This window comes from Saimiri boliviensis, chromosome 12 (assembly GCF_048565385.1).
Source record: "Saimiri boliviensis isolate mSaiBol1 chromosome 12, mSaiBol1.pri, whole genome shotgun sequence".
In the NCBI taxonomy this organism is placed as follows: domain Eukaryota; kingdom Metazoa; phylum Chordata; class Mammalia; order Primates; family Cebidae; genus Saimiri; species Saimiri boliviensis.
In genome coordinates this window covers 70,331,403-70,358,659 of record NC_133460.1, presented here as the reverse complement: position 1 = coordinate 70,358,659, position 27,257 = coordinate 70,331,403, and the positions used below count along the sequence as shown (strand labels likewise).

At 36.6% G+C, this 27,257-nt stretch overlaps 2 protein-coding genes across 6 annotated transcripts in view; one reads left to right on the top strand and one right to left on the bottom strand.

The window, feature by feature from the left end:
- PRKG1 (protein kinase cGMP-dependent 1) overlaps positions 1–27,257 on the top strand; it is a 1,343,496-nt gene that overhangs the window by 1,262,530 nt on the left and 53,709 nt on the right. The gene's annotated exons all lie outside the window — the stretch shown is intronic.
- Positions 10,704–27,257, bottom strand: part of LOC120362515 (uncharacterized) — an 83,916-nt gene continuing 67,362 nt past the window's right edge. Inside the window, exons 6-7 of one of the 3 annotated variants that reach the window (XR_012512873.1) lie at positions 19,464–19,623; positions 17,608–18,586 (exon numbers count right to left, since the gene is read on the bottom strand). Coding sequence is in view for 2 of the 3 variants with exons in the window: in XM_074382511.1 (XP_074238612.1) it covers positions 11,312–11,329 (18 nt within the window). In the remaining variant the exon portion in view is untranslated. Of the gene's footprint in view, positions 11,330–17,607; positions 19,624–27,257 lie in introns of those variants that run through there. The other 2 variants (XM_074382511.1, XM_074382510.1) reach the window with 2 other exon arrangements.

The following is a 27,257-nucleotide window of genomic DNA, read 5'->3' as shown; positions in this document are numbered from 1 at the left end:
GACCCTGGTGCACTGCAAGGTCACTGATACAAGGGAGATTATATTTTACCCAGTGTGCTAACTATATCCAGAAAATATGTAGAGATGTATTCAATAAATTTTTCAAAACTAATTATTTTTTTTAAAAAAGCATTTCTGCCCATAAAGAGTTTAAACCTTCATAATCCAAAGAACAAGGACAGCCTATAATCAGCTGTCTGGTCATAGGTTTTGTTTGCAAGTTCAACCCTCACTTGGTTGTTTAGTTCTCTTTAAGATTATGCATGTGTTTAGAAATTGCTACCATCAGATGGTAAAATAATGATACTTTCCTGGGCCAAACCAACAGATTTTCACAATATGTTATTAATTCAGAGAAAGTTCTACTGGATTGTCTTTATACACATGAGAACATTAATTAAAACTTCTGAAATGAAGTAATTTTTAAAATACATAAACACCTATCCTGTTTAAAAAAAAGAAAGAAAAGTAATTTAATAATTTGTTAGTAAAGTAACATGGGAGTGATAAATGTGACTATGGAAAGCAGAAGATATGAATGCACTTAAATGATCTGCTAATAACTGCGTGATCTGTGGCAATTCTACCCCTCCAGACTCTATATTGGAAAAATATAGGTAAAACAACTTGTATAAAAAGATTTCAATAAATCTTATATTTTTAAAGTTACAGGAATTCAATACTACTTAATTGAACATTGGCAGTGGGTTTTAATGCAATTAACTTTTTTTATTAGGTGTTAAAACTTTTTTATTGTGGGTTAATTTATTATTATTTATTCTGTTAAATTCGTCTAAAGGTTACCTTTAGACGAATTTAACAGAATATAATTGAGCCAAGAACGACTTGCAAATTGGGCAGCCCCAGGACCAAAATAAATTCAGAGCAACTCTGGGGCTGCCACATGGTCAGATAACATTTATGGATGGAAAAAGGAAAATGAGGCCCAAGAAAAACAGAAGTGGGGTACAGAAACAGCTGGATTGGTTACAGCTCAGCATCTGCTTTAGTCAGACAAGGTTTGAACAATTGGCTTCCAGTGATTGGGCAAAGCTCTCTGATTGATACAAGAAGATGTTACAGTCTGTTTACACCTAGTTAGCTCATAGTTCACTGTATGGAGAAACCTTTAGAGTGAACTTAAAACTGGTAAGAAGGCAGCTTTAGGCTAAACTTAACACTGGTAATTCACTTGCCTCCTAAACTGTGAATGTAACTACCATCACAAACTTGAACACCTTCAAGAAGAGAATTTTTTTTTTCCTGTTCCTTGATTTTTTTAAAAAAGAAGTAATTGAAAAGATAACATATACTTTTTCCTATCATATACTCTATCTTTTCTAGCTTTCCATCTGCATGATTGGTGGGGGGAGAAGAATAGGGTAGGGGAGAAAAAGAGACAGAGAGAAAAAGAAATACAAGTTACAAGGCAGAATTATCTTTCTGATTGCATGAAACTCACAGATCACTTTCTCCACAACAGAAATCTTTTCAGTAACCTCAATCCATGTTTTGGCTTTATTTATTTATTTATTTTTATCATGCTTTAACTGGATTATGGAATAAAACCAAATTTCAATTTGATTTCTGTTCGATATTGTTTTTCCCAAAGAGATTGTAGCTTTTTCCTATTAAACAGTCAAATTTACCTTCAGTGAAAACACTAAAAGAAAATTGAACAGGAATTTCAACATAGAGTGACTTTGTCATAATAAAAGCAAGTTAGATATACATGGGAAACGTTAGCAACAAAGTGCTTTATATCAGTGGTCCTGGTGACCACTGTGTACATATATGTTTACACACTAAGAAATTGACTTTTGCACTTAAAGCAAATGAACTTTCAAGTAGAGAAACAGTAATTCAGCTCTGAACAGAAGTCAATCACTATGTTATGACACAAAGAAATAGAAGTTTAGGCCTGGCCCCCAAGAACCTTAGTTGACTTTTAATAGCTTTGCAAACTGAGTTGGCAACAAATATTTTCAAATGTGAAGAAAATCAGGAAACATTTCACCTGATTCTATTTGGTAAAAAATTTGTTATGAGTTTATTTAAGGCTCGTCATGAAAACTTCATCTCTTAGTTGTGACACTATGTCCTAACATGCTGAATCAGAGCAAATCTTAGCTTCTTTTTAGGGAAGCTCAAGGGAAAAGTCTTGATGACCAACATAAGGAAGAGTCCATTTTAACATAGCAGCAATGCATTTATGTAATCCTAGCTGGAGCCAGTTCAGACATGGACATAGGATGTGCTTTGTCACTCACTAGGGAAAAAAGAGCCACTTTTCTCAGTGGACTTGTGGGGACTGGGAACAGGCAGCTGGGTTCCACTAAGTAGCTGAGTAGAGCCATCTTGCTTCTGGGAATGGAATAGTTGCTACGAGGTGGAGCTGGACACTGACTCAGCAGTGAGAGACTAGAAGAGAGGCAGCGGCCACTGTGGAAGAGCACATCATCTACAGAGCAGATAAAAACCCTTTAGGTAGTTGTCTTTTGAAGTTCACTTTATATTCTACCTCTGTGGAAATGTTAAGTGCCTCCATTATAAATAATTTATAAATAATACTAACATAACACATATAATACATTCCTGATATTTACAAATAAAACTGTCCAGAAATTTTAAAAGGAAAACCAACCATACATTTAATACATTTATAAGAAATACCTTTTTAGAAAATAAAATATGTGTGTTTTGTATATGTTTCAAAATTTGATGAGCATCTAAGATGTGGAATAAGGCTACTTTTTCAAAGTCTGATTGGCAAAGGAGAGAGTCCTAATTTACAGATCCTGTCCAATATATGCCATCCATTCTCTTGGGTGATTTAGACACTGAGATGAGTAATACACCCTGCCCAAACTCCAGGATCCCCCATTCTACAGAGGAGTGTTAGTACATAAGCATCCAACATGCTGACACCCAAAAGTGTAACAGTAGCATAGAGGAAGTAAGGATTCTGCTTGGAAGAAGAGAAAGGAGAGAAAGTAATAAGATTTAAGATTACTGTCCAGGATATACCTTGGGTGCATATCTCTCACTGTTCTCCTTTAGCACAAAATCCACAGCAGCATGAAAGTTTGCAAACAGAGAACAGTATGCCAGTGTCATTTTTAGATGCATAAACTTTGACATCACACATACAGTGACATCTAAGGAATCACTGACTCACTAACATTCAGTTTCTTTGCCTGTAAGGTGGAAGTCGTACATAAACACCTCAGACTTTGAAGCAAAATTAAATGAGAGTATGTATGTATAGTACTTTATGTAGTAGCTAGCATGCAGTAAGTACAATTACTCTTGGAAATTATTTTTATTTTCTAAAGAAATAGTAGCTATAGCTTCACAAACAGAACATTTAAGGATTGTTTAGTAGCCCTATGAGACTAGAGTATGACATTTGAATGGAGTGGCTGTGAAGAAAGAGGCCAAATAAAGATTACGCAGCAAAGTTCCATTAATGCCCACAAAGGAATTCCAACTTGATGCAAATGTAATGGGAAAAACCCAGCAAACATGACTATGTGCTTTGGAACGTTAAATCTAGGGACAATTGGAAGACGATATGGAGCAGGCAACCAATTGAGAGGCCTTTCACTGGGGGAACAGTTTCTGCTGTGAAAGCAGTAAGCCAGTTTTTATAATTTGTAGGTCATTTTGAATATTGTCATGGTTACTTGTTATATGACTTTAATATACATTTTAAGAGTTTCTGCCATAATTCACATGATTTTTTTTGTTAAGACAGCGATAAAAGTTTTGGCAAAAAAAAAAAAAAAAAAGAAATGCCAGCATGAAGATGCCATTTTGGAGAGATGTGTTATTCTAAGTACAAAGTCTATTTTGGGCCAGTTGTGGTGGCTGACACCAACAATCCCCAACACTTTGGGAGGCCGAGGCAGGCAGATCACATGAGGTCAGGAGTTTGAGACCAGCCTGGCCAACATGGTGAAACCCCATCTCTACTAAAAGTACAAATATTAGCTGGGCGTGGTGGTGGGCATCTGAAATCCCCGCTACTCGGGAGGCTGAGGCAGGAGAATTGCTTGAACCTGGGAGGTGGAGGTTGCGGTAAGCCAAGAACGTGCCATTGCACTCCAGCTTGGGTGACAAGAGCAAATCTCCATCTCAAAAAAGAAAGAAAAAAAACTCTGTTTTGAAGCTGACTTGGTATAAGCATCTTATGGCATAAAGCGAGATACACAGGCATTTAGAAAGTTAAAGCAGCAAAAAAATAAAGCTGTTTTCTTTCGTGCATCTCAGGTCAGTGTACTTCTCAGTATCACCTCAACATTTTCTCTTTCCCCATGGGAAGATGTCTGAATACACATTGGTGGTATTCATGCATTCATACATGTTTTAAAGTGAAATAATATCTTTGTGAAATTTTAAATCATGAATTTGGAGGGTTAATCTTAAAATATGAAATATAGGTGAAAGGAATGAAAAGATATTAATATACATTTTTATAACAGTAATGTTAGAAACATAACTTTTGGTTTTGCTCTTACTCAGAATATCACTGACAAATGGTAGATGACAATGTAGATATTTGATAGTTGTGTTCTAAAAGTGAAAATGTCATGTCTAGTTGAGTATCTTAAGAAGCATACATTGTTTCAGAACAACGAAACCACAAAGGCCTAACCTGGAGACAAACATTGTACTTTTGTGCCCTCCAGTGGCCATTTGGAGAATATACCCATCCTCATAGAACCGTTCAAGAAACGCAAAGTGGCTGAGGGCAAGCCAATGGCAAAGGAGACAAGCAAACTGTATAGTCAGGGACCCTGAGGGTATTTCTTTCTCTTTCATAAATTTACTGAAGTAAGAAGAGAGCTAGCAGATTTGGGAGATTCTTCAGACTGTTTCCAAGAATGCAAAGAAGCTACTGGTTTGGACTACAGATGGTTCTTTTGATCATTCTTGAATATACTCTTCTTAGACACTTTTTAAACAAGCATTGCCAAGCAGAGAATGGAAGCTTAAATTTTTATTTCAATCAAAGACATTATGCATGGGATACAAACGACACTAAGGTTCTCACTCTGAGAGGTAGCTCTTCAATCAGCAGACTCCCCTGCTGGGGATCCTTTGGGAAACCAGCAGATAGCTACTGGAATGCCAGGGAAATGCACATGTATATTGCAGGAGCCTCAAAATCAAATCACACTGGCAGAGCAAAGAGTTTTGGCAATAAAATTATCATTGAATAGTCAGTTTGATGGAACATCCAAATTAGAAAAATACCTGTTTATTAACATGGAAATTACCTATTTTCTAATCTTTACTTTTCAGTATTAGTTTAGCCCCAGAATTAGATGCAGTTAATAGAGCCAGGTCTGCAGAGCATCTTAGATAGATTTTTGACTCCTATTTTAAATGTGGCTGGAATTTCTGATACTATTTCTTCCATGGTCCTACAGGGAATAGAGCCTTTGGCCTTTATATGGTTGTGGGTTTTGGTGGGGATTCTTATATCACTTTACTGTCTTGTTATGAGAATTAAATAGATAAAAATGTCTCTAATTTTCAAAATAACTTTTGTTTAAACCCAGTGACTGCTTAACTATTTGGAAAATGCTCCTGAAAACTTTTTAGTTTTTAACAAATGGAAGTTTTCTTTTACTAGGCAGACAATTCTGTTTAACAAGTGAGTTCAGATCCCGCATCAAAGTGAATTTAATAGCCTGGAGATCCTGTTTCACTTTCTGAGAGAACAGATCCTATAAATTGCATTCTATGTGCCATTCCATTTCCTGTCTGATGGTGATGCGGAAAAACAGCTGTTGTGTGGGAACTGTTCAGAGCTGTGTTTCTCAAACCACAGGTCATGGAAGGGTGGTTAAGTAGGCCCTGTTTCCCTTTCTTCCAAAATAGCATCCAAGGCTCTTCTGACCTTGCCTCCTTCAACCTCTTAGTTGTAAGCCTACTAAGGAGTAAGTTTATCCTACTTCCTTTTGTTGTGTTTATTTTTAATTGGAGAGGAATAAATACATATCCTGAGAGAGGCTAGAGTTATCTTGAGAGACATGCGATGTAAATATATATATACACACACACAGACACATCCGCATTTACATATATATATATACACACACGCACACATTTTTAGGTACATATACACACACACACAAAGATACACACATATATATGTGTGTGTGTATATATATACGTGTGTGTGTGTGTGTGTGTGTGTGTGTATACATATATATATGTAAGTAGAGTTCCCTTTTCTTTAGATTAGCATCAAATGAATCTCCTAGTCTAGGAACTAAAGCAAACCACATCTCTCTAATTTTAGTTCACCCTACCTTCAAACAATATTTTCACCCTACCTTCAAATGGTACATAAAGAGATAGATTTAATTGTTCAATATGATATACTAGAAATCACAAGCCAGCATTAACCTAGGTTTACGGTTACTCAAATAGCAAGGATTAAACAATATACAATAGGTTGACAAATGTGCTGTCTGCTACTGGATAGGAGACAACAGAAACAAGCTTCATTGGTGTCTTGGACAACGGATGCAAATGTACTAGCTGGGAAATAAACCAGACTTCAGCCCTGTTGATAGTGTAGACATCATCACAAAGGATATTTTCATAATGACACTATGGCTAGCCCTTCTCTTCCTTCCTCCTTTACTCTCTACTCCTATTTTGCCGCTCGTTCCAATGGCTTCTCTTAGGAAATGCATGGTTTAGAAAAATAGGTAAGAGCCAGGCACAGTGGCTCATGCTTGTAATCTCAGCACTTTGGGAGCCTGAGGCCGGCAGATGATGAGGTCAGGAGTTCAACACCAGCCTGACCAACATGGTGAAAACCCAGCTCTACTAAAAATACAAAAATTAGCGGGGCATGGTGGCACATGTCTTTAATCTTAACTACTCAGGAGTTTGAGGCAAGAGAATCAGTTGAACCCAAAAGGCAGAGGTTGCAGTGAACCGAGATTGCGCCACTGCACTCCAGCCTGGGTGACAGAGTGAGATTCAGTAAAAAAGAGAAAGAAAAAAAAGAGGAAGGAAGGAAGGAAGGAAAGAGGGAGGGAGGGAGGGAGGAAGGAAGGAAGGAAGGAAGGAAGGAAGGGAGGGAGGGAGGGAGGGAGGGAGGGAGGAAGGAAGGAAGGAAGGAAGGAAGGAAAGAGGGAGGGAGGGAGGAAGGAAGAATGGAAGGAAGAAAGGAAGGAAGGAAGGAAGGAAGGAAAAAAAAATAGGTTAAAGTTTTGGCTTTTGGGTTTTTTGTTTTTTGTTTTAATAAAACAGGATGAACTAACAACTGACATCCATCAGAGAGGCTGCTCTTTTGCCTGGCATTGAGGTCACAAGCACAAGACCATGTAGAGACAGAACCTAAGAAATTGTCTTAAAAAGCAATAAGATGACAACAATAAGATGACAACAGAAAGGACAAACAGAAATTATTACATGTTTTTAGACTTCTGGTTAAAAGAAATATTTTAAAACCTTATCAAATCTGACCCACCTTCTTTGATTCAACATAAATATACCCAATTGTATGAATAGTTGTAGTAGAAAATTTTGGTTCACAGCAGCCGAGGCAGTAATCTCCAACCTGAATAGAAGTCTTAACTTCTAAACAATTTGTACTTTTTAAAATTATATAAATTCTACATTTATTACTTTAAAAATATTTGTTGCAAAAATAAATGTTTATTCTGGATTCTTAAATTAAAAATTTACAGGGATTAGGGTACTTTTTCAAGGTAAATTTCCCTTTTGATATCTTCCAAGTGTTTGAAGAGCAAAGGAGCCATTACTGTTTTCAGGGCCTCCCAAGAAATGCAGTTAGTGTTTATGAGTCTTATCCTCATTAATTAATATTTTAAACAAAACATTTTAACCATAATGTAGTTAATGTTAATAGTTTTATTTTTTATTATAAAATATAAGCGAATATTATGACCAGTCTCTGTATTCAACCAAAGCTAAATTCAACAGCAGTTAGATAAGCTGAAGATAAAAGACAAATGATAGCGTATTTATTTTAAAATGAAACACAGTTTTAAAATGAAAAACAAAGAAAGAAATATGTTCCCTTGTGGGACTTCTTTGTTTTCATGGTGAGCACTTCTGTAAGTAATACTTCTTTCCTGTGTTCACACTAGATGTAAATGGGTTATAAAACATTTACATACTAGGATGAGTAGATTTTGAGCTTGGGAGGGTTTAGTCATGTGCAACATATTTACAGGCTTATGAGAATTAGAAAAGTCATGGGAAAATAAAATATAGAAATTAACTGAAAAGAATGGCAAGGATTTAGCCAACTAGAAAGTGTAATTATAGTGTATTTTCCTTCAGATTATAAGCTGTCTGCATAAGCATCCAGTAATCCTTTGAGTCTAAGATGCCTTAACTGATAATCTGGAATAGGATCAGGCAGTACCAATGAGGTAGGACGTAAATATTAATAACAAGCAATCCCAATATCTTATTTCACATTCATTTATTATTCTCCCCCAATAAGATTTTATCCACTGTTGCTATAACAAACTACTAAACTGACTGGGTTTTTTTCCACTGCCTAATAACAAACAGCAAAGTGCCTCAAGTGACCTGTTAGAAAGAAGGAGATGTAGCTGGAAAGAACCTAAGTAACCCCTATACTGGCCAACAACGTGTTGAATAACCAAGTATTAATTAGCTAACAATCATTCATCCTCTTGTTATTTTTTTGTTAATCACTCAAGTGAATTTGCATGTAAATACTGGGAGCAAATAATAATTCCTTCTTACCCTTTTTGCCACCAAATACTGGTTATATTTATAATTATCCTGCCAAGAGCAAACTGCACAATAGATCTTAAAATATTGCAAATGAAAGAGGTGGGGAGAAAAAAAAATAAACATACATCTCCCATTCATTTTTCTAAAGTAGTTTAATAAATTCTTCTAGAAAGAAAGAAAGACTAAAGTTGGAAGGTCATCTTTAAGTTTCTGTGAAAATCATATTTGCCTCTGTAAACAAATTAGCAAAACACACTTCATTTTTATGGGATCCTTTCCAATATCCCATATTTTTTAAAAGTGGCATTGCTTTCCCTTAACTGCAGAACAAAGCCAAGAAGCCTCTGTCTAGTCTTCAGGGTCTCCTAGGGTATGACCTCAGTGACATTCAGAATACTGTTGAGTAGGATTTATGTATGATAACTGAGGCTGCATTATGAAGATGTTGTGTCCCCTGATTTACTCTCTGAGGTTGTTTGCTTTTGGGGAAGTCAGTTACTCTCTCATGAAGACACTTAGGCAATTTGTGGAAAAGCTCACATGAGGAGGAAGTGGGCCCTTCTAACAACTAGCACCAGCTTGCCAACTATGTGAGTGGGCATTTTGGAATTGCAGCTTCAGTTCTAGTCAGGCTTCACATGACTAAGGAGATGACATCTTTTTTTCTTTAATTTGACCTTTAAGTTCAGGGGTACATGTGCAGGTTTGTTATATAGGTAAACCTGTGTCATGGGGGTCTGTCAAGTATAATACCCATTAGTTATTTTTCCTGATCCTCTCCCCGCCATCCTCCACCCTTCAAAATGCCCCAGTGTGTGTTGTTCCCCTCTATGTGTCCATGTATTTTCATCATTTAGCTCCCACTTGTAAGTGGGAAAATGCAGTATTTGGCTTTCCGTTTCTGTGTTAGTTTGCTAAGGATAATGGCCTCCAGCTCCACCCATGTTCCTGCAGAGGCCATGATCTCATTCTTTTTTTGACTGTCTAGTATTCCATGGTATATGTTTACCACATTTTCTTTATCCAGTATACCAGTGATGGGCATTTAGGTTGGTTCCATATCCTTGCTACTGTGAATAGAGCTTCGATGAACATATATAAACATATGTCTTTATAATTATTTACATTCTCTTGGGTGTTTAACCAGTAACGGGATTGCTGGTTTGAATGGTATTTCTGTTTTTAGATGTTTGAGGAATCCCCACATTGCTTTCCACAATGGGTGAACTAATTTACACTCCCACCAACAATGTATAAGCATTCCTTTTTCTCTACAACCCCACCAGCATCTGTTATTTTTTGACTTTTTAAAAACAGCCATTCTGGCTGGTTTGAGATAGTACCTCATTGTGGTTATGATGCATTTCTCTCATGATCAGTGACGTTGAGCTTTTTTTTCATATGATTGTTGGCCACATGTATGGAAATGTCATCTTGATGCACTAAGACAGAACTGCCCAGCTAAATTACTCCCAACTCCTGCCTCACAGAAACCATAACATAATAAATGTTTATTGTTGTTTTAAGGTGATACATCTTGATATAATTTGTTATGAAGCCTTAGATCAATAATATATAACCTGTATTAAAATTTAATGTAGAAAAATGATCTGAATTAATGTCAGGATGAATTTTATCTTAAAAACTAAGTCAACACATCTTTTTAACAACTTAATATGAAAGTTAAGAATATTTGCACATTCCATATATCATGGTACTAATTTTTTTATATGAAACCTAAAAATAACCTTATTAATATTATTTTTAAAAGAAAACAAGAATATGAGCTAGGTGTTAAGTTGTATTAATTTTTAAGTAATCCAAGTATTCATATTAATATTCACTGTCAGTGAAAAAATTAAATCAATAAATGAGGAGCTAAAACATCAGATATATTTTACTTGTTTCACATACACAAACAAGATGATGATAAGCTGATATAAAGCAAGACCTTTTAAAAATCAAGTCTATGTGTTCTAGAGGCTTAATATTTCTAAATATTGTAACAAATGCAAAATAAGACAGTTTCTTAATTCAAGATGCTTTTAGTCTCATTTGATAGTAAAAATCTAGTAAACACTTAAAAACTAAGGGAGATTTTTGGGCTATTGGATTAAGTGCTTTCAGAAAAGTGAAGAAATAAAACTGAGGCAGAGATGGTTAGGTGTTGATGAAAAAGGTTTATGTAGATGAGTAAATGTTATTGATTTATGTCGGGCTTTGGAGTCTGGTAAGGGCGGAGACGAGTGTATTAGGTCACCAGCTGCTCCTTCTTCTCCCAGAGTCAGGGGAATTGGGTGAGTGGGTAAGGAGGCCTTGCCTTCCAGTAAGCACTCCTTAATGTTCCCCCAGAGTCATCCCCTTGAAGACTTCCATACCTTTGATGACACCAGCAGGGGTGACCCCTTTTAAGCCATCAGAATAGTTCACCCATGGGAGAGCATGGTGTTCCTCATGTGAACCATTAGTCTGCTTCCACCTCTCTCCTGCTGTTTGGTGCTGCCCAAGTACATTCTGAGAAGAATGGGAGTCCAGAGGGGGTTGGTTTTTAGACTTCCAATAATGCCTGTGAACCAAAAAGCCAATCTGTAATTTATCCCTAAACTCCAAGCCTACTATAATGACATGAATTTCTGCCTAGATTCATGATATTTTGTATTTCACAGTCTCATTTTCTTATAAATATTTCTCAGTACAGTTCTTCACCATTGGAAACACTAACCAGGAGTAAGAATATGGGATTTTCTAGGTAGGTATGTAGATAAATGTATAAAGAGATGGATGGATGAGAATCAGATAGTGGCTTAGCACAGGTTTTAGAGTCAGTCTGCCTGCATATAAAACCCAATACAACTCCTTATGAAGCATGTGACATTGGAAAGTTAGTAAATTGTCTGTGTCTCAGTTTTCTCCAGAAGGATGTAGTCATTTCTTGTAACAATTAAATGACAGTAAGTATAAAAGACTTAGAATAATGCCTACCACATATGATGTAGTCATTAAATAAAACAGCTATTTGTGCCAGGCGCGGTGGCTCAAGCCTGTAATCCCAGCACTTTGGGAGGCCAAGGCGGGTGGATCACGAGGTCAAGAGATCGAGACCATCCTGGTCAACATGGTGAAACCCCGTCTCTACTAAAAATACTAAAAATTAGCTGGGCATGGTGGCGTGTGCCTATAATCCCAGCTACTCAGGAGGCTGAGGCAGGAGAATTGCCTGAACCCAGGAGGCGGAGGTTGCAGTAAGCCGAGATCGTGCCATTGCACTCCAGCCTGGGCAACAAGAGCGAAACTCCGTCTCAAAACAAACAAACAAACAAACAAACAAAAACAGCTATTTGTGTTAGGTGGTGCTGTTGATAGCAAAACAAATTGCCTTGTTGTAATACTTTTTTTTTTTTTTTTTTTTTTGTGAGACGGAGTTTCGCTCTTGTAACCCAGGCTGGAGTGCAATGGCGCAATCTTGGCTCACCGCAACCTCTGCCCCCTGGGTTCAGGCAATTCTCCTGCCTCAGCCTCCTGAGTAGCTGGGATTACAGGCATGCACCACCGTGCCCAGCTAATTTTTTGTATTTTTAGTTGAGACGGGGTTTCACCATGTTGACCAGGATGGTCTCGATCTCTTGACCTTGTGATCCCCCTGCCTCGGCCTCCCAAAGTGCTGGGATTACAGGCTTGAGCCACCGCGCCCGGCCTCCTTGTTGTAATACTTGATGTTATCCCAAGTTTTCCTTATCTTTATGTCATTGTGGGTGTATAAAAACTCTTGCCTGTCCTATAGGCTAACCTAGTTTGTCATTCTTTTGAAACATTTGACTTTTACTGGTAACCACATTGACTTATCACTGGTTTGACCTACACTAACATTTCACTGTGTACCAGCTCATATCCCTTTTCTCTTTGCATCATCCTAGGAATTTTCTCTTTTATGTGAATCTTTTTCCTTGCTCAAATCTTTAAAAACCAACCAAACAAACAAAAACATTTTATCACCCTGTCCCTACTTTGACTGCTAATCCAGTTCTTTGTTCCCATTTGAGAACATTTCTTGCAATACATACAAACAGCATTTCTAATTCCTCACCTCCAATCCTTTCCCGAGGCTCTCATTCATATTGCTCTACTAAGGTCACTATTGACCTCTAGTTGCTGAAATTCAAGTTTTGATTATCATGTCTTATTTGACCTATCTGTAATTTTTGACACACTTGACCACTCCTCCTCCTTGAAACATTTTCTTCACTTGGCTTCTAGAATCTCATATCCTCCTAATTTTCTTTCTTTCCCATTAGTTGTCCCATCTCTGCTACTTTGGTTGGTTGGTCCTGAGCCTTCCAGTATTTCCATGTTGGCATGCTTCACAACTCAATTCTTGATCTCTTCTCTTTCATTCTCTATGTACCCTTTCATGCAGGGTGATCTCCAGGTAGTCTCACAGCTTTCAATGTGCTCTACATTGCTGACAACTTCCAGATTTACATTTCCAGCCTGGATTTATCTTTTCAACTTCAGACATGTGTCAAACTACTTGAAAAATAAACTTGGGCAAATCATTACACATCACCCTAAAATATCAAAGCTGAACGACTTTTTCTCTAAGCCTGTTTCTCTTAGAATTTTCCCTATTTTACTAAAAAGAAATCCATCTTACCCATTCATGAGGCTTTAAATTTCAGAATCATCCTCCTCTCTTTTCTTTCACTCACATCTTATATTGGTCCAACAACAAATCACATTAATTCTACATTAAAAATGTATCCAAAATCAGCCTCAGTCTAGGCCATATATCTTGCCTGGTTTATTGCAATGACTTCGGACTTGTCTCCGTATTTCTGCCTTTGCTTTCCTATTGCCCATTTTCAACCTTGCAGCTATGTTAAAATATAAATTAGAGGCCAAAACCAACTGCTCAGAGCTCTCCAGAGGCTCCTTTTTCAGAATAAAAGGTAAATCTTTACAATGGTCTACAAGGCCCCAGGCAGTTTGCACTCCTTCCTCCACCTTGCCTCCCATCTCATTGCTTCCTCCTCTCTTCTGCCTTCACACTGTCCAGCCACTATCACTGTCTTCCTAACTGTAACACATATCAAACAGACCTCTGCTCCAGAGCAACTGCAGTTTCTGTTTTCTCTACACAGAATACTCCATACTGAGTTCCCACAGGGCTCACTCCTCCATCTCCTTCTCAGTTGGACCTTCTCTAATATCCCAAAGTAAAACTGCAGCCCTCTGGCTTCTGTTCCCACATTCTCTAGTACCCCTTTCTTTTTTTACTTCTATATTATTGTTTTGTATTTTTCTATAAGTAATTGAGGTACCAGTGATATTTGATTACATGAGAAAGTTCTTTAGTGGTGATTTGTGAAATTTTGGTGCATCCATCACCTGAACAGTATACACTCCACCATATTTATAGTCTTCAATCCCTTGCCCGCCTCCCACTCTTCCCCCCAAGTCCCCAAAGTCCGCTGTATCATTCTTTTGCCTTTGTGTCCTAATAGCTTAGCTCCCACATATCAGTGAGAACATACAATGTTTGGGTTTCCATTCCTGAGTTCACTTAGAATGATAGTCTTCAGTCTCATCCAGGTTAGTACAAATGCTGTTAATTCATGCTTTTTTATGGCTGCATAGTATTCCATCATATATATACCATATTTTCTTTATCCACTCATTGATTGATAGGCATTCGGGTTGGTTCCACAATTTTGCAGTTTTGAATTGTGCTGCTATAAACATCTGGGTGCAACTTTTCAAATAATGACTTCTTTTCCTCTGGGTAGATATCCAGTAGTGGGATTGCTGGATCAAATGGTAGTTCTACTTTTAGTTCTTTAAGGAATCTCCACACTGTTTTCCATAGTGGCTGTACTAGTTTACATTCCCACCAATGGTGTAGAAGTGTTCCCTGTTCACCACATCCACGCCAACATCTACTGTTTTTTTTATTTATTCCGATTATGGCCATTCTTGCTGGAGTAAGGTGGTATTGCATTGTGGTTTTGATTTGCATTTCCCTAATCTTTAGTGATGTTGAGCATGTTTTCATATGTTTGTTGCCCATTTGTATATCTTCTTTTGAGTATTATGTATTCATGTCCTTAGCTCACCTTTTGATGGCATTGTTTGTTTTTCTTTTCCTTACTGGTTGAGTTTGTTGTTGATTCTGGATATTAATCCTTTGTCACATGTGTAAATTTTGAAGATTTTCTCCCACTCTGTGAGTGGTCTGTTTATTCTTCTGTTTTTCCTTTTGCTGTGCAAAAGCTCTTTAGTTTAATTAGGTCCCAGCTATTTATATTTGGTTTTATTGCATTTGCTTTTGGGTTCTTGGACATGAAATCCTTGCCTAAGCCAATGTTTACGAGGGCTTTTCCAGTTGTCTTCTAGAATTTTAATAGTGTCAGGTCTTAGGTCTAAGTCCTTAATCCATAAAAAACTTCGTAAAAAAGTGAGAGATGAGGATCTAGTTTCACTCTCCTACATGTGGCTAACCAATTATCCCAGCACCATTTGTTGAAAAGGGTGTTCTTTCGCTACTTTATCTTGTTTGCTTTGTTGAAGATCAGTTGAATGTAAGTATTTGGGTTTATTTCTGGTTCTCTATTCTGTTCCATTGGTCTACTGGCCTTTTTTTGTGTGCCAGTTCCACACAGTTTGCGTAACTATGGCCTTATAATATAGTTTGAAATCAGGCCTACTACTCCTTTCTTGCCGTTTTTCTCCACAGCACTTACTGCCTTTAGCATGCTGTATTTAGTTTGTTTCTTTGTTTCTTTCACCAGCATGTAAGCCATGAGGTTGATTTTTTTTTTTTTTTTTGGTTCGTTTTGTCTACTCTTCCATCCTCAGCCAGCATCTATAACAGTGCCTGACAGAAGTGTATTTTTATTGATAATTTGCTAAAAGTAGTTTGTGATATCAAAAAACTGCCTGATTCTGCTGAAAACATAGACAGTTTGAATACTGTTTTGATTATAATACTGAAATTACTTAAAATATCCAAAATAATTTCAAGCATTTATATTTTACCTTGTCTTAGTTTAAGTTATTTACCACAGTCTATCAGTGCCTATTAGCATAACTGACTTGCATGATTTACCAGTCTCAAGAGAGTTAATTATATTGGTAAACACTAAAAAGATTGCAGAATTTCCCTAGAATCATAGTTTGTCCCTCACAGCAGGATTATTCTGTTATTAAGCTGAGGATAATTGCTGTCAGCCTTAGCCACTTGTTTTTTATTATAAAACATGCAGAGAAAAGGTGATGTTTTACTAACATTGAAAATATACTTTGTTGTTTTAGTCAATTAAAATCTTATTTCCATGCTGAAAAATAATGACTGAAAAATGTGTGTCATAACCAGTCACAAAAAAGGTCAGTCCTGCCCCCAGCATCCTCAGGGGTGTGAGTCATTTGCAGAGATGGCTGAGCTCCTGATCATAAGATCCACAGTGAATGCCATTTTCATTTCATAGAGACTCCAGAGCAGGAAAAATCTTTATTTTCCTTCAGGACTATTAAGTATCTTGTATATATCACAATGGAACAGGTCAAAATCCATGGAGAAAAAAATATTAAAAACTTTTGTGAATAGGGTCAACATGTCAGTCATAATCACCAAAGGAACCTAAGATTTATTCTTGAATTCCATTGAAAATGTGCAGATGCTATTAAATGTCAGATTCCGTTCAACATTACAATGAAATAGGCAAACAGAAAATCCTAAATTCCAAGAGATCTCATATTCTGTAAAAGTCACGTGTTAATTAGTGGAGTAAAAATATAATTGGAGACTTTTAACATCTGGTCCTTGAAGCAGTTCAACAGGATTGAAGTGTTGTTTTTAAGTATTTTGGTTAATGAATGATCATAACCAAAGCAAGAAAGTATATGAAAGCAGCATAAAGGTAGAAGCTATGTCCAAACTCCCATCACATTGTTTTTAAGGTTTTTAGTCTCTGGAAAAATGAGAAAATTTTGCTTACCTAATAGTGGCACCATCTAAGATTATTATTTTCTTGAGGTGATGCATTTCATAACATGTTATTTTATTACAGAGAATAAAATACAATTGACCCTCTGTATCTTTGGGTTCCACATCAGTGGATTCAACCAACCACAAATCAAAAATATTACAAAAAATTGCATTTGTGCTGAATATTCACATACTTTTTTTCCTGGTCATTATTCCCTAAACAACACAGTGTAACAACTATTTACATTGTAAATAAAGAATTTACATTGTATTAGTTATTATAAGAAATCTAGAGATGACTTAAAGTGTACGGCAGGATATGCTCAGGTTATATGCAGATACTACACCATTTTACATCAGGGACTTGAGCATCTGTGGATTTTGGTATCCACAGGAGTCCTGGAACTAATCCCTCATATATACTGAGGATTACTGTATGTTCTATTTCAAAATGAGAACCCACTACATTTAGTAAAATATAAAGACATGAATAATAGAAACATCTTCTATAAGCAGCACAAAAACTATACCATAGCACTACAATGAAAGGTTAACAACAAAAACACAGAAGTTTACATTTTCTGCTTCTGGGTAAAGTAGCACTGCACATGTGCCCAGTTATATTATTATTGTTTTTCTATGAGTAATGAGGGAGAAATCATTTTGTAAGCAATGCAATCATTTCAATGTTACTTCTTTTTTTATTTACTATACTTTAAGTTCTAGGGTACATGTGCAGAATGTGCAGGTTTGTTACATAGGTATACAGGTGCCATGGTGGTTTGCTGCATCCATTACCTCACCATCTACATTAGGTATTTCTCCTAATGCTATCCCTCCCTAATCCTCCCACCCCCTGCTATCCCTCCCTTATTCCCCTACCCCCTGACAGGCCCCAATGTGTGATGTTCCCCTCCCTGTGTCCACGTGTACTCATTGTTCAACACCCAGTTATGAGTGAGAGCATGCAGTGTTTAGCTTTCTGTTCTTGTATCAGTTTGCTGAGAATGATGGTTTCCACCTTCATCCATGTCCACACAAAAGACATGAATTCATCCTTTTTATGGCTGCATAGTATTACATGGCATATATGTGCCACATTTTCTTAACTTTGTGTTTCTAATTTCAGATTTCCTTCCCTTTCCAGAGTAAGTTAGTGATGCCATAGAGTTAATGTCTGTTTTACTGCAAAACTCGAATGTCCACTTTTTGTTAGAAAATCTAAAACAGGTGATATATAATTCCTCATGATTTGGAATTTTTAAAAGGCAAGTAAATTTGAAGTTCAAGTGTGGGTAGGGGAAGAGGAAGTCAGAAGATGGGTGACAGTTTCTTGAATAAAAAGAAAATCTTTCATTGTAATGCAATTGTCTGTTCAGGTATTGCTCTCAACTGCATCATTGCCATAATCAATAGCCTCATTTTCATTAACTTTGTTTAAAATCCAAAAATATTCTGATTTGGATTTTTAATAGAAAGTAAAAAAGAAAAATGAAATGAAGAGGTAGCAGCTAATGCAGGGATTTAAGCCACTGCATTGCTGATCTCAGAAGGAATCTGGTCTGGAAGGAGGAGATCTATACTCGAGGAGAGGGGGTTCTTGTTCTTAAACTCTTAGAGAAAATCTTTTCCATTCATCCCTACTAGGTAAACTGATGAAATTTAGCCTGAGAATAAGAGGCCTATATTATAAGTTCTTCACAGTGATTCTTAATGCTCTTCTATGTGTTTCTTGTTTCATTTGTACCCTAAGCAAACATCTGTTCCCCTTTACCAAATGAAATTACATGAAAGGATATGGCACAGTGCTGGTCACATGAGGTTTTAGTGGAGGATGTGGACCTGTAATAATAATAACAATAGTATTACACACACAGTGCAAATGCTTTTTCTGACATGTCTTAGCTTGCTCTTGTGTGCCCATGTCTAGAGTACTGAAGATGCAAGTCAGAATCTGTGCAACACAGACCAGGCTCTTCAGGTCAGCATCACTGGGTGGAAATGGGTGGTTGATAACATTTGCTGGAATAGATAGCAATGAAACATCTGCACTAAGTGAATTCCAGTGGCTTATCATCTCAGAAACATTAGCCTTTTTATGAATTTTTATTCCACTGACATAGCATATCCCCAAATGATATTAATTGCATGTTAACAGTGTAGCTAATAAACTCTTATGACATGATGAAATGAAATATGCTTTGATGGAGCCTAAAAATTAGATCTTCCATATACTATTTTTTCTGTTGTCATTTGTCATTAAAAGTGGTAAAGAAGGAATTTGCTCTTTTCTATTTATTTTACTTTCAAAATTTACCTCTGAGAATGTCCTCCAATAAACATTACTCAAAGGGGTAAAGACATTATAAAAGGCCTTTTATAATGATTTGCCAAAGGTAAGAAAATAGAAAATCTGAGATTTAGCTTTCCTCTTCTGAAAGGTACACTTACAAATTTATGGTCAGCATGAGATACTCATAGCTTTCACCTGCATGTTACTGAAGAAACCATCATGGTGGCTTTAAGGAAGTGAGTCATATTTAGTAAGCCCCAGGAAAATGGGAGAGGGGTCTAGCTACAGGATCGGGTCTCTGAGTGGCTTCTTGGCAACTGATTTTGGCATCAATTCATCCAAGAGAGGACATCTCAGACCTTTTGTGAATGTCTCTCAAGAATCTGTTTCAGGCATGTCCAGCCTTAGGATTATAGTGCTTCTTACCTGATTCTTTATTGCCTGACTGTGGCTAAGAGCATGGTAATGTACTGTCTGTCTCCAACAAGCTCAGGGAACAGTTGAAGGTAAGGATCTTGTGCTGAAGCAGCATGAGAACTTTATGCTTTTCTTTAGTCCATGTGACGGCTCATAAATTCCATATTTCCTGAGAGTACAGTAGAATTGTGAAAAGTATATTAAATTTAAATTTCAAAAAGGGAGATTTCACCTACCCTTCTTTTAATTGAGAGTCTAGATTAGACTGTAGAAATTCCACGTTTCATTCATTACATATTCCATCATTTTTCGTTTGATCCATTTATTCACTAGTACCTGATTATATGTAAGATGGTTCAGAAATTAAACACGAAAAAAAAAAAAAGCATAAATTGCAATATACAGCAAAGTACAGAGAGTTAACAAAGTTTATCAGGATCAACATAAATCCACCAGTTAAAATATTTAGAATAAAGAAACTGAATACTAGGGAAAGGGACAAACCCCAACGTTATGGCATGTTTGGATATTCATATTTGCCTACATTAACATTATATAGTAACACCTCATTTATCTCTAGTTTGCTTGCCAAGCAGCTCTCGTACCTAGATCCCAGCCAAGGGCTGAGGGAAGTAGAAACTTAGATCAGCCAAAAATTCATGGACAGAAAATCAGGCAATTAGTATTAAAAAACAGTACATGGCACTAGCAAAAACTCCAAGAAAAGTAATGATCATCTTTTATTATTACTGTTAATGATTGCTTACATGGTTTCACATGCATTGTCTCTTTTAATAATATTTATGATAATCAAATGAAGTTAGTTTGTTGATCATACCCATTAAACTGTTGGAAAAAACTGAAGTAGATTAATTAAGTGGCTTGTTTAGGTGGCTAGTGAGTAATGGAATTGGGATTTGTCCAAAGCAGGCCGGCTCCAGAGGTCATGCTTCAGTTGTTGTATATTACTGCCTTCTTTATGCACCCTCATGCCAGGTACTTGTCACCTGCATGGATATATTATAGTGAAAATTCTCACAAAATTGTCTATCTGCGTTATAGCTTAAAGAAAACAAGGATATTTTGCTGAGATATGGGAGACATTATCAAAAAATAATATTTAAATTCTGATCAACTAATAGTGCATACTATAGAAGTTTTATTGGAGTCATCTTAAATAGAGGCAATACCACAGTGATTGGTTTATTCAAATATTGACCAGGCATCATTCTCTGAATGTTCTGAGACATAGATTATTCCTTAATTGGTCAGAAGAAAACAACTATTCTAGAAATATTGATTATCACTTTTTTTAATGGGGCAAGAGAAATCTACATGGTCTTTAGAAGGGAAAAGCTTCAGTAATTTGAATTATGTGCTTCTTCATGGAGCACCCCATTTTTGATGGTATTAGGGAATTAGGTGTTACTATTAAAAGGATATTTATATTTTGGCTGGGCATGGTGGCTCATGCTTATAATCTCAGCACTTTGAGAGGCTAAGGCAGGAAGATCACTTGAGCCCAGGCATTTGAAATTAACCTAGGCAACATGAGGAAACCTGGCCTCTACAAAAAATTCAAAAAATTTTAGCCAGGCATGGTGGAGTATGCCTGTATTCCCAGTTACTCAGGAGGCTGAGGTGGGAGAATTGCTTGAACCCAGGAGATCAAGGCCACAGTAAGTCATGATTGCACTACCGTACTTCTGCCTGGGCAATAGGGCTGGGTCTTATCTCAAAATAAGGAAAGAAGGAAGGGGAAAGGGAAGGGCAATGGGAAGGGGAAGAGGATAGGGAGGGGAGGAGAGGGGAGGGGAACAGAGGGGAGGGGAGGGAAGAGAGAAAGGAGATGAGAAATGGGAAGAGAAGAGAAGGAAAGAAATACTTATATTTTATCAATATGTGTAAAAGATTCTGGATCTCGAAAGTATCCCATTTAGCTTATTTTCCCTAATACTTAGGGCTTAAATTAAGTCTTTTGCTAATTAGCAAACTTTTGATTCACTGTTATGCTAGGTAACAAATTTCATTCCTTATATTATCTAAGAAAGGTCTTACCTCTGAACAAATACTCTAAATGGTTGTATTTAAGAATAGATAGATAGCAATACAACACCGCATCCTGTATGCAGATGCATTTTCTAAACCCACATGATAATGTGTGTGAGCAGCCTGAAACCTAAAATCGCAGTGATTCCTATTGCTGCTCATTTTTGTTTACATCTTTGCTTCCTAATCAGCAAGTAACACTCTAGAAATTAACAATAAAATTTATGAACTATTTCAAGTCCTCTCTCTTACTGGAAAACATAGATTTGAACCTTTCCTAGCTTCATGCATAGGATGGAACAAAATTTACGGGGATAAAGATTAACATTGTAAGCCAAATAACTCAATTGTATCAGGGTCATTGTTTCCTTTGTTGATGCTTTGATTCTTCAGACTTTAGCAAGGAAACCTGTAAGAATGTTGTTTCTACACTTTGGAAGGCCAAGAGCAGCAGGTCACCTGAGGTCAGTGTTCAAGACCAGCCTGGCCAACATGGTGAAAGCCCATCTCTACTAAAAATACAAAAATTAGCCAGGCCTGGTGGCTGGTGCCTGTAGTCCCAGCTACCTGGGAGGCTGAGGCAGGAGAATTGCTCAAAGCTAAGATTGCACCGTTGTACTCCAGCCTGGGCAACAGAGCAAGACTCCATCTCAAAAAAAAAAAAAAAAAAAAAAAAGAAGAAAAAAAAAGAAAAGAAAAAGAATGTTGTTTCTAAAACAATTATCAATATAGCAGTGGAAGTTTTGGCTCCAGAATGTCAGTGTATCTTTTTCACAGAAAACAAAACTCCACAGATAATATTCTGTTTTGTATTATGTATCTTAAGTGGTATCTTTGTATAAATAGTATATGCTGTGTTACAATTTCTTTACTACCAGAATATCCTTGATAGTTCAGTAAAAATAGAACAATTACTACTAAAGGCAGATTCTCTCAATTTCCAGTTGTTTGCTGCATATTTCATATTTTTATATATTTACATTGAGTTTCATGTTTTATTTTTCTTGTGAGTAGCCAAATATCACAAATACTACAGAAATGAAAAAAACCATGTGAGTCCTTTTGCTTCCATTCAGGAGGGACAGCCCCTCCCTGTGGCTTCACACACTAAGTCCCTGGACTCCCTCCTAGCATCCTTTGCTGGACACCTGCTCCAAATGCCAACACTCAGAACAAGTTTCTAAGGCTTCCACCTTCAGCAGTTTCCTGTTATGATGAAGCCAAAGAAAGGTTTTCTGTCCTTGTGCATCTGCAAGTACGACTATGTCTGTTTATAACTTCAAAGTTAAAGGATGATAAATCAGACCCAGAATCCAGGCACATAATGTCTGTTCTTTGAAAACATTAAGTGAACATTGAACATCCCCATTGTTAAGCCTGGGAAAGAGAAGCCACAAGTCAAGGTAGTGCTCTTATCACTTTATAGAGCTTCTTCTATTGTCAAAAAGACTTGCAAAACCCAATTAATCCACTTAGACCATGTGCATTTGGTAGTTATTAACTCTTAAGAGAAAATTTAATAGGTGAGGAAGAGAGAGCCAGAAGACAGAAGAAGAGTGAGAATAGCATATGGCCAAATTTTCAACTCTGTCTCTGAAAACTATGTGGGGAAAAAGGAAGTCAAATATGAAAAAAAATAAACTACAGCTGTTAAATGGCATAAAGAATTGTCATAATAAGCCTGAATGCCCCCTCCCAGTTTCTCTCATTTTATTCTATTATTTACCAACTATAAAAAGTGGGGAAAATTATTTAGTGCTATTCAACTAGGTATATACAAATGTAGAGTGAGGAGCTTATGAAGTGAATGTCAGTTTAAGTGCTATGGCAGCATTCATTTGAACAAGCATTATGGCTAAAGTGAAATTTGATTGCAGTTTTTTTTTTCCTAAACTTCAATAACTAGTAATGGGTATGCTCAGAGAAACAATTATTATAATAATTTTATATACATGAAGAAAAGAAAAGACATTGAGTTGTTATCCCCCTTCACCATTGTTTCTTCGCTCCTGTGATTTGTGTGAAAATGTATGGAAAGGCACCAATTTGTAAAATTGTGGTCATCTGCTCAAATCCAGCTCAGTGAATTTTATTGTGACACTTTTGAATGACTGTGCAGAAATCTTAGCAGTGTGGAAATTTGTAATGCCTTTATGAAATCTGATTTTGAGAGGGATAGATTTCCAAGGTAAAAATTATGAAGACCACATTTCAATTAAGCTCATTTTGTATCTGTCAGCTCCTATAAGTATACACTGCATAAAAAAATATAGAATCACTGTATGAGCAGGATCAAGATTCACATATCATTATTGATCAGCCATATTAATAGTAGGGCACTTGATATGGTGTGATGAAAATGGCACTTTATCTCTGTGGTCTTCTTCCTACCCAGAATGTCCTAACTCCAGTATGATCATGAGAAAAACATCAGACTATCCCCAATTGAGAAACATTCTACAAAACATCTGACAAATATTCCTCAAAAACAAGGAAGGGAGAGAAGGCAAATAAATATAAGATGGTATTCTGGATGGGATTCTGGACTAGAAAAAGGACTATTAAGTAAAAACTGAGAAAATCTGAATTAAGTATGGAAATTAGTTTCAAAAGAAAACAAAACCCTATAGATTTCTTCATCATTCGAGTTTAAAACGATGTTTTATTGATACATCATTCAGTTTTTTTTGGCAGCATCATAGAACAATGCCAAATTTTGCATCCAATGGCAGTGACTTGATAATAAATGTGAAATGTTTCCTGGGACTTAATTTATTTGATCAACACACCTGTCATCATTACTAAACAACTTGACATGCTAAAAATTTTGCTCCATTTTCTTATTTTCTGTTTATTGTTTTCTATACTAAGAAAGAAATACAGGCTTTCTCCATTTCAAGAATGGATAGTGTTCTCAAAGGCTATTTGAGAACAGTTGTTCAGACCCTGGATACATTTTCCTGTGATACTTGTATACTAAGTAATAAGTGTCTGTCACATACATGTCAAATAAATACTAATAGTTCTTTAAAATATACATGTGATGATTACCATTGGCAATTAACAGCTGTATAGACTTATTTATGAATTTCATTTTAAACTATTGATGCCTAGTCCCAAATCCCAAAGTTTTATCAAGTCTGTTTTTCACAAAACCCATGTTCTAATATGAATCCTGGGAAGGGGAAGAACCTCCAGCCTATTTTAGTTCTATTTCAGACATCCAGGACACATTTTCCCCAACTACTGTTTGGGCATTAAATCAGGTACTCTTGCCTGCCTATTTTGCATACTGGGAGCTGAAAACAGGACTCCATGAAATGAAAACTTCTAGCATTACTTTCCTGAGGCAGGAGCTTCAGGAGTCTAGGATTGGAGGACAGGATTGGGAAGAAGACCACAGAGTAGCAAAAAGAGAAGCTACAGGTACCAGGACTCTGCAAAGTTTGTAACTCTCAGGCACTTGGAATAATAGAACTGTAAAGTTCAAGTGAGCTCTGTAGACATGTCCAATGCAAAGTCTTCATTTTGCAGAAAAGGGGATATCTTACACAGGTTGGTCTGGGGCTGACTTCCTGATTATTTCTTTTGTTATACTCCTAGATGCCATGGAGGGTAACTTGTAGTCTTCTCATTTTCTTCTTGCTACACATTGCATTTTACTGTCTGTTCATTGTTTGGCCCACTACAACCATGACTATATCCTTAAGCCTCTTGTCCATGAAGTTATGCAAATCTGGCCTCCTGTCCATGAAGTTATGCAAAATTCATCAGAGATTTTCTATTCAGAAGATCATTGCTAGTAACCACAGAGAAAATGTACAGCCTGGGTTTTTATAAAAATGAGAGAAAACACAGCCAAGGCTGTGTTCGTTTCTGGCTTATTTTGGAAGCCAGAAATAAAAGCTGACTTTTATTGTTCAAGTCCTGCCTAGATCTTCTATTCCCAGTTCAATGTTTTGACAGATCCCTTTGATTAAGATTATAATTACAACTAATTTTATGATTTAAGATTAAATGTTTCCATCTTTCTTTCAATATTTTTAACCTGCATATAACAAATGACCTGAAAGAAACAAAGCAAAGACTCTTCTTAGTCTTTGGATAGAAAAAGAATTTTTATATTTGAAGGCAAAACTTGGGCTGTCTTTGGTTATTCATTTTTTTAGAAAATGAGAGCTCTGTAGTAATGCATAATTTTTCCAGGGTGGCATGAAGCAATAGCATGAGGATGAGGGATATTTACCTACAGGCCTAAGTTGTTGCAGCAGTGAAGGCAAAAGTAGTCATTTTCATTTATCTTCTTTCTAAGCCTCACCTCCCTGGCCCTGGGTAGCCATGCCGTAATAGTCACCAACTCTGGACAACCCTGGTCTACAATAAAAAGCCAATAACTCAGGACTGAGGCTCAGAGAGATACAGAAGAATAAAATGATGAAATTAGCTTGCACTGAGATGAGAGAGAACTTCCTTAGACCCCAGCTTCTAATGGCTGTGCATTTATATGAAGGAAATATCTATTCTGGCATGAGTCATGTTGAAAACTGCATGCATTTTTGTTTGAATACACATATGAAATTATATTCTGTAAAGCAAAAAAGAATAATCACTAAATAACTTAATAAATGAGCTTTTTATTATGGCCAATGATTCTGTTAAAGTAACATATACCAAGAGGGAAAAAACCTTCAATTCTTTTCTTGCCAGTTCTTTATTAATGGACCATTTTTTAGAAAAAGAAAAATTTGGCCAGGCAAGGTATCTCATGCCTGTAATCCCAACACTTTGGGAGGCCAAGATGGGTGGATCACTTGAGGTCAGGAGTTTGAGACCATCCTGGCCAACATGGTGAAACCCTGTCTCTACAACAATACAAAAATTAGCTAGGTGTGGTGGCATGTGCCTGTAGTCTCAGCTACTCAGGAGGCTGAGGCCGGACAATCACTTGAACCCAGGAGGTAGAAGTTGCAGTGAGTTGAGATCTTGCCACTGCATTCCAGCCTGGGTGACAGAGGGAGACTCAGTCTCAAAAAAAGAAAAGAAAAGAAAAATGTCTCTTAAACTGTGTAAAGAAATTTCAAAATGAATCACTTAAAATGAATATTTGCCAATCCATTAACGCAAATACAATGGGTAGTGTTTTCTCACTCATCTTTTACAAATGCTGCTCTGATATTTGAATTTTTGAAATGTCTCTTCTGAGTACCAGTGGGCTTTCCTTTTTGGCCTTTAATTTTGCTGGAACACACATAGGCAGGAATCACATTGTAGGCAAGAACACGTAAGTGCTTAGCTACAAAGAAGCCAAAATTGTCCTAGACTGAAAAGTGTAGCAAAAGAACATATTGCTCAAACATATTTTATAACTTTTATATTTGTTTTTGGTGGTCAAATATAAGGATATTATAAAAACTGCAGATAGACTCAGATAGTAAAAATTATTACAGACTAGAAGTCAGAATGGCAGTCTTCTATGCCTAGGTCTTTATGATCTTAGCTAAAGTCACTTACCATCTCCAGATTAGTTCCTTTATTTAAAAAAAAAAATCTGGAGGTTGGGCTAGATGAGCTTCACTGGTAGTAATCCAAATTTTGAAGTATGTTGGTATTTTAAGATTTTGTCATAAAAATATCTTTAAAATTGTGACTCTCTGCTATCACGTTTAAAAGGAAATTTATATATTTGGAATAAGTGTAAACATGCTATCATGTAAAACATGCCCAAAGTCCTAATTTTTTCCAGTGTTTAATTAT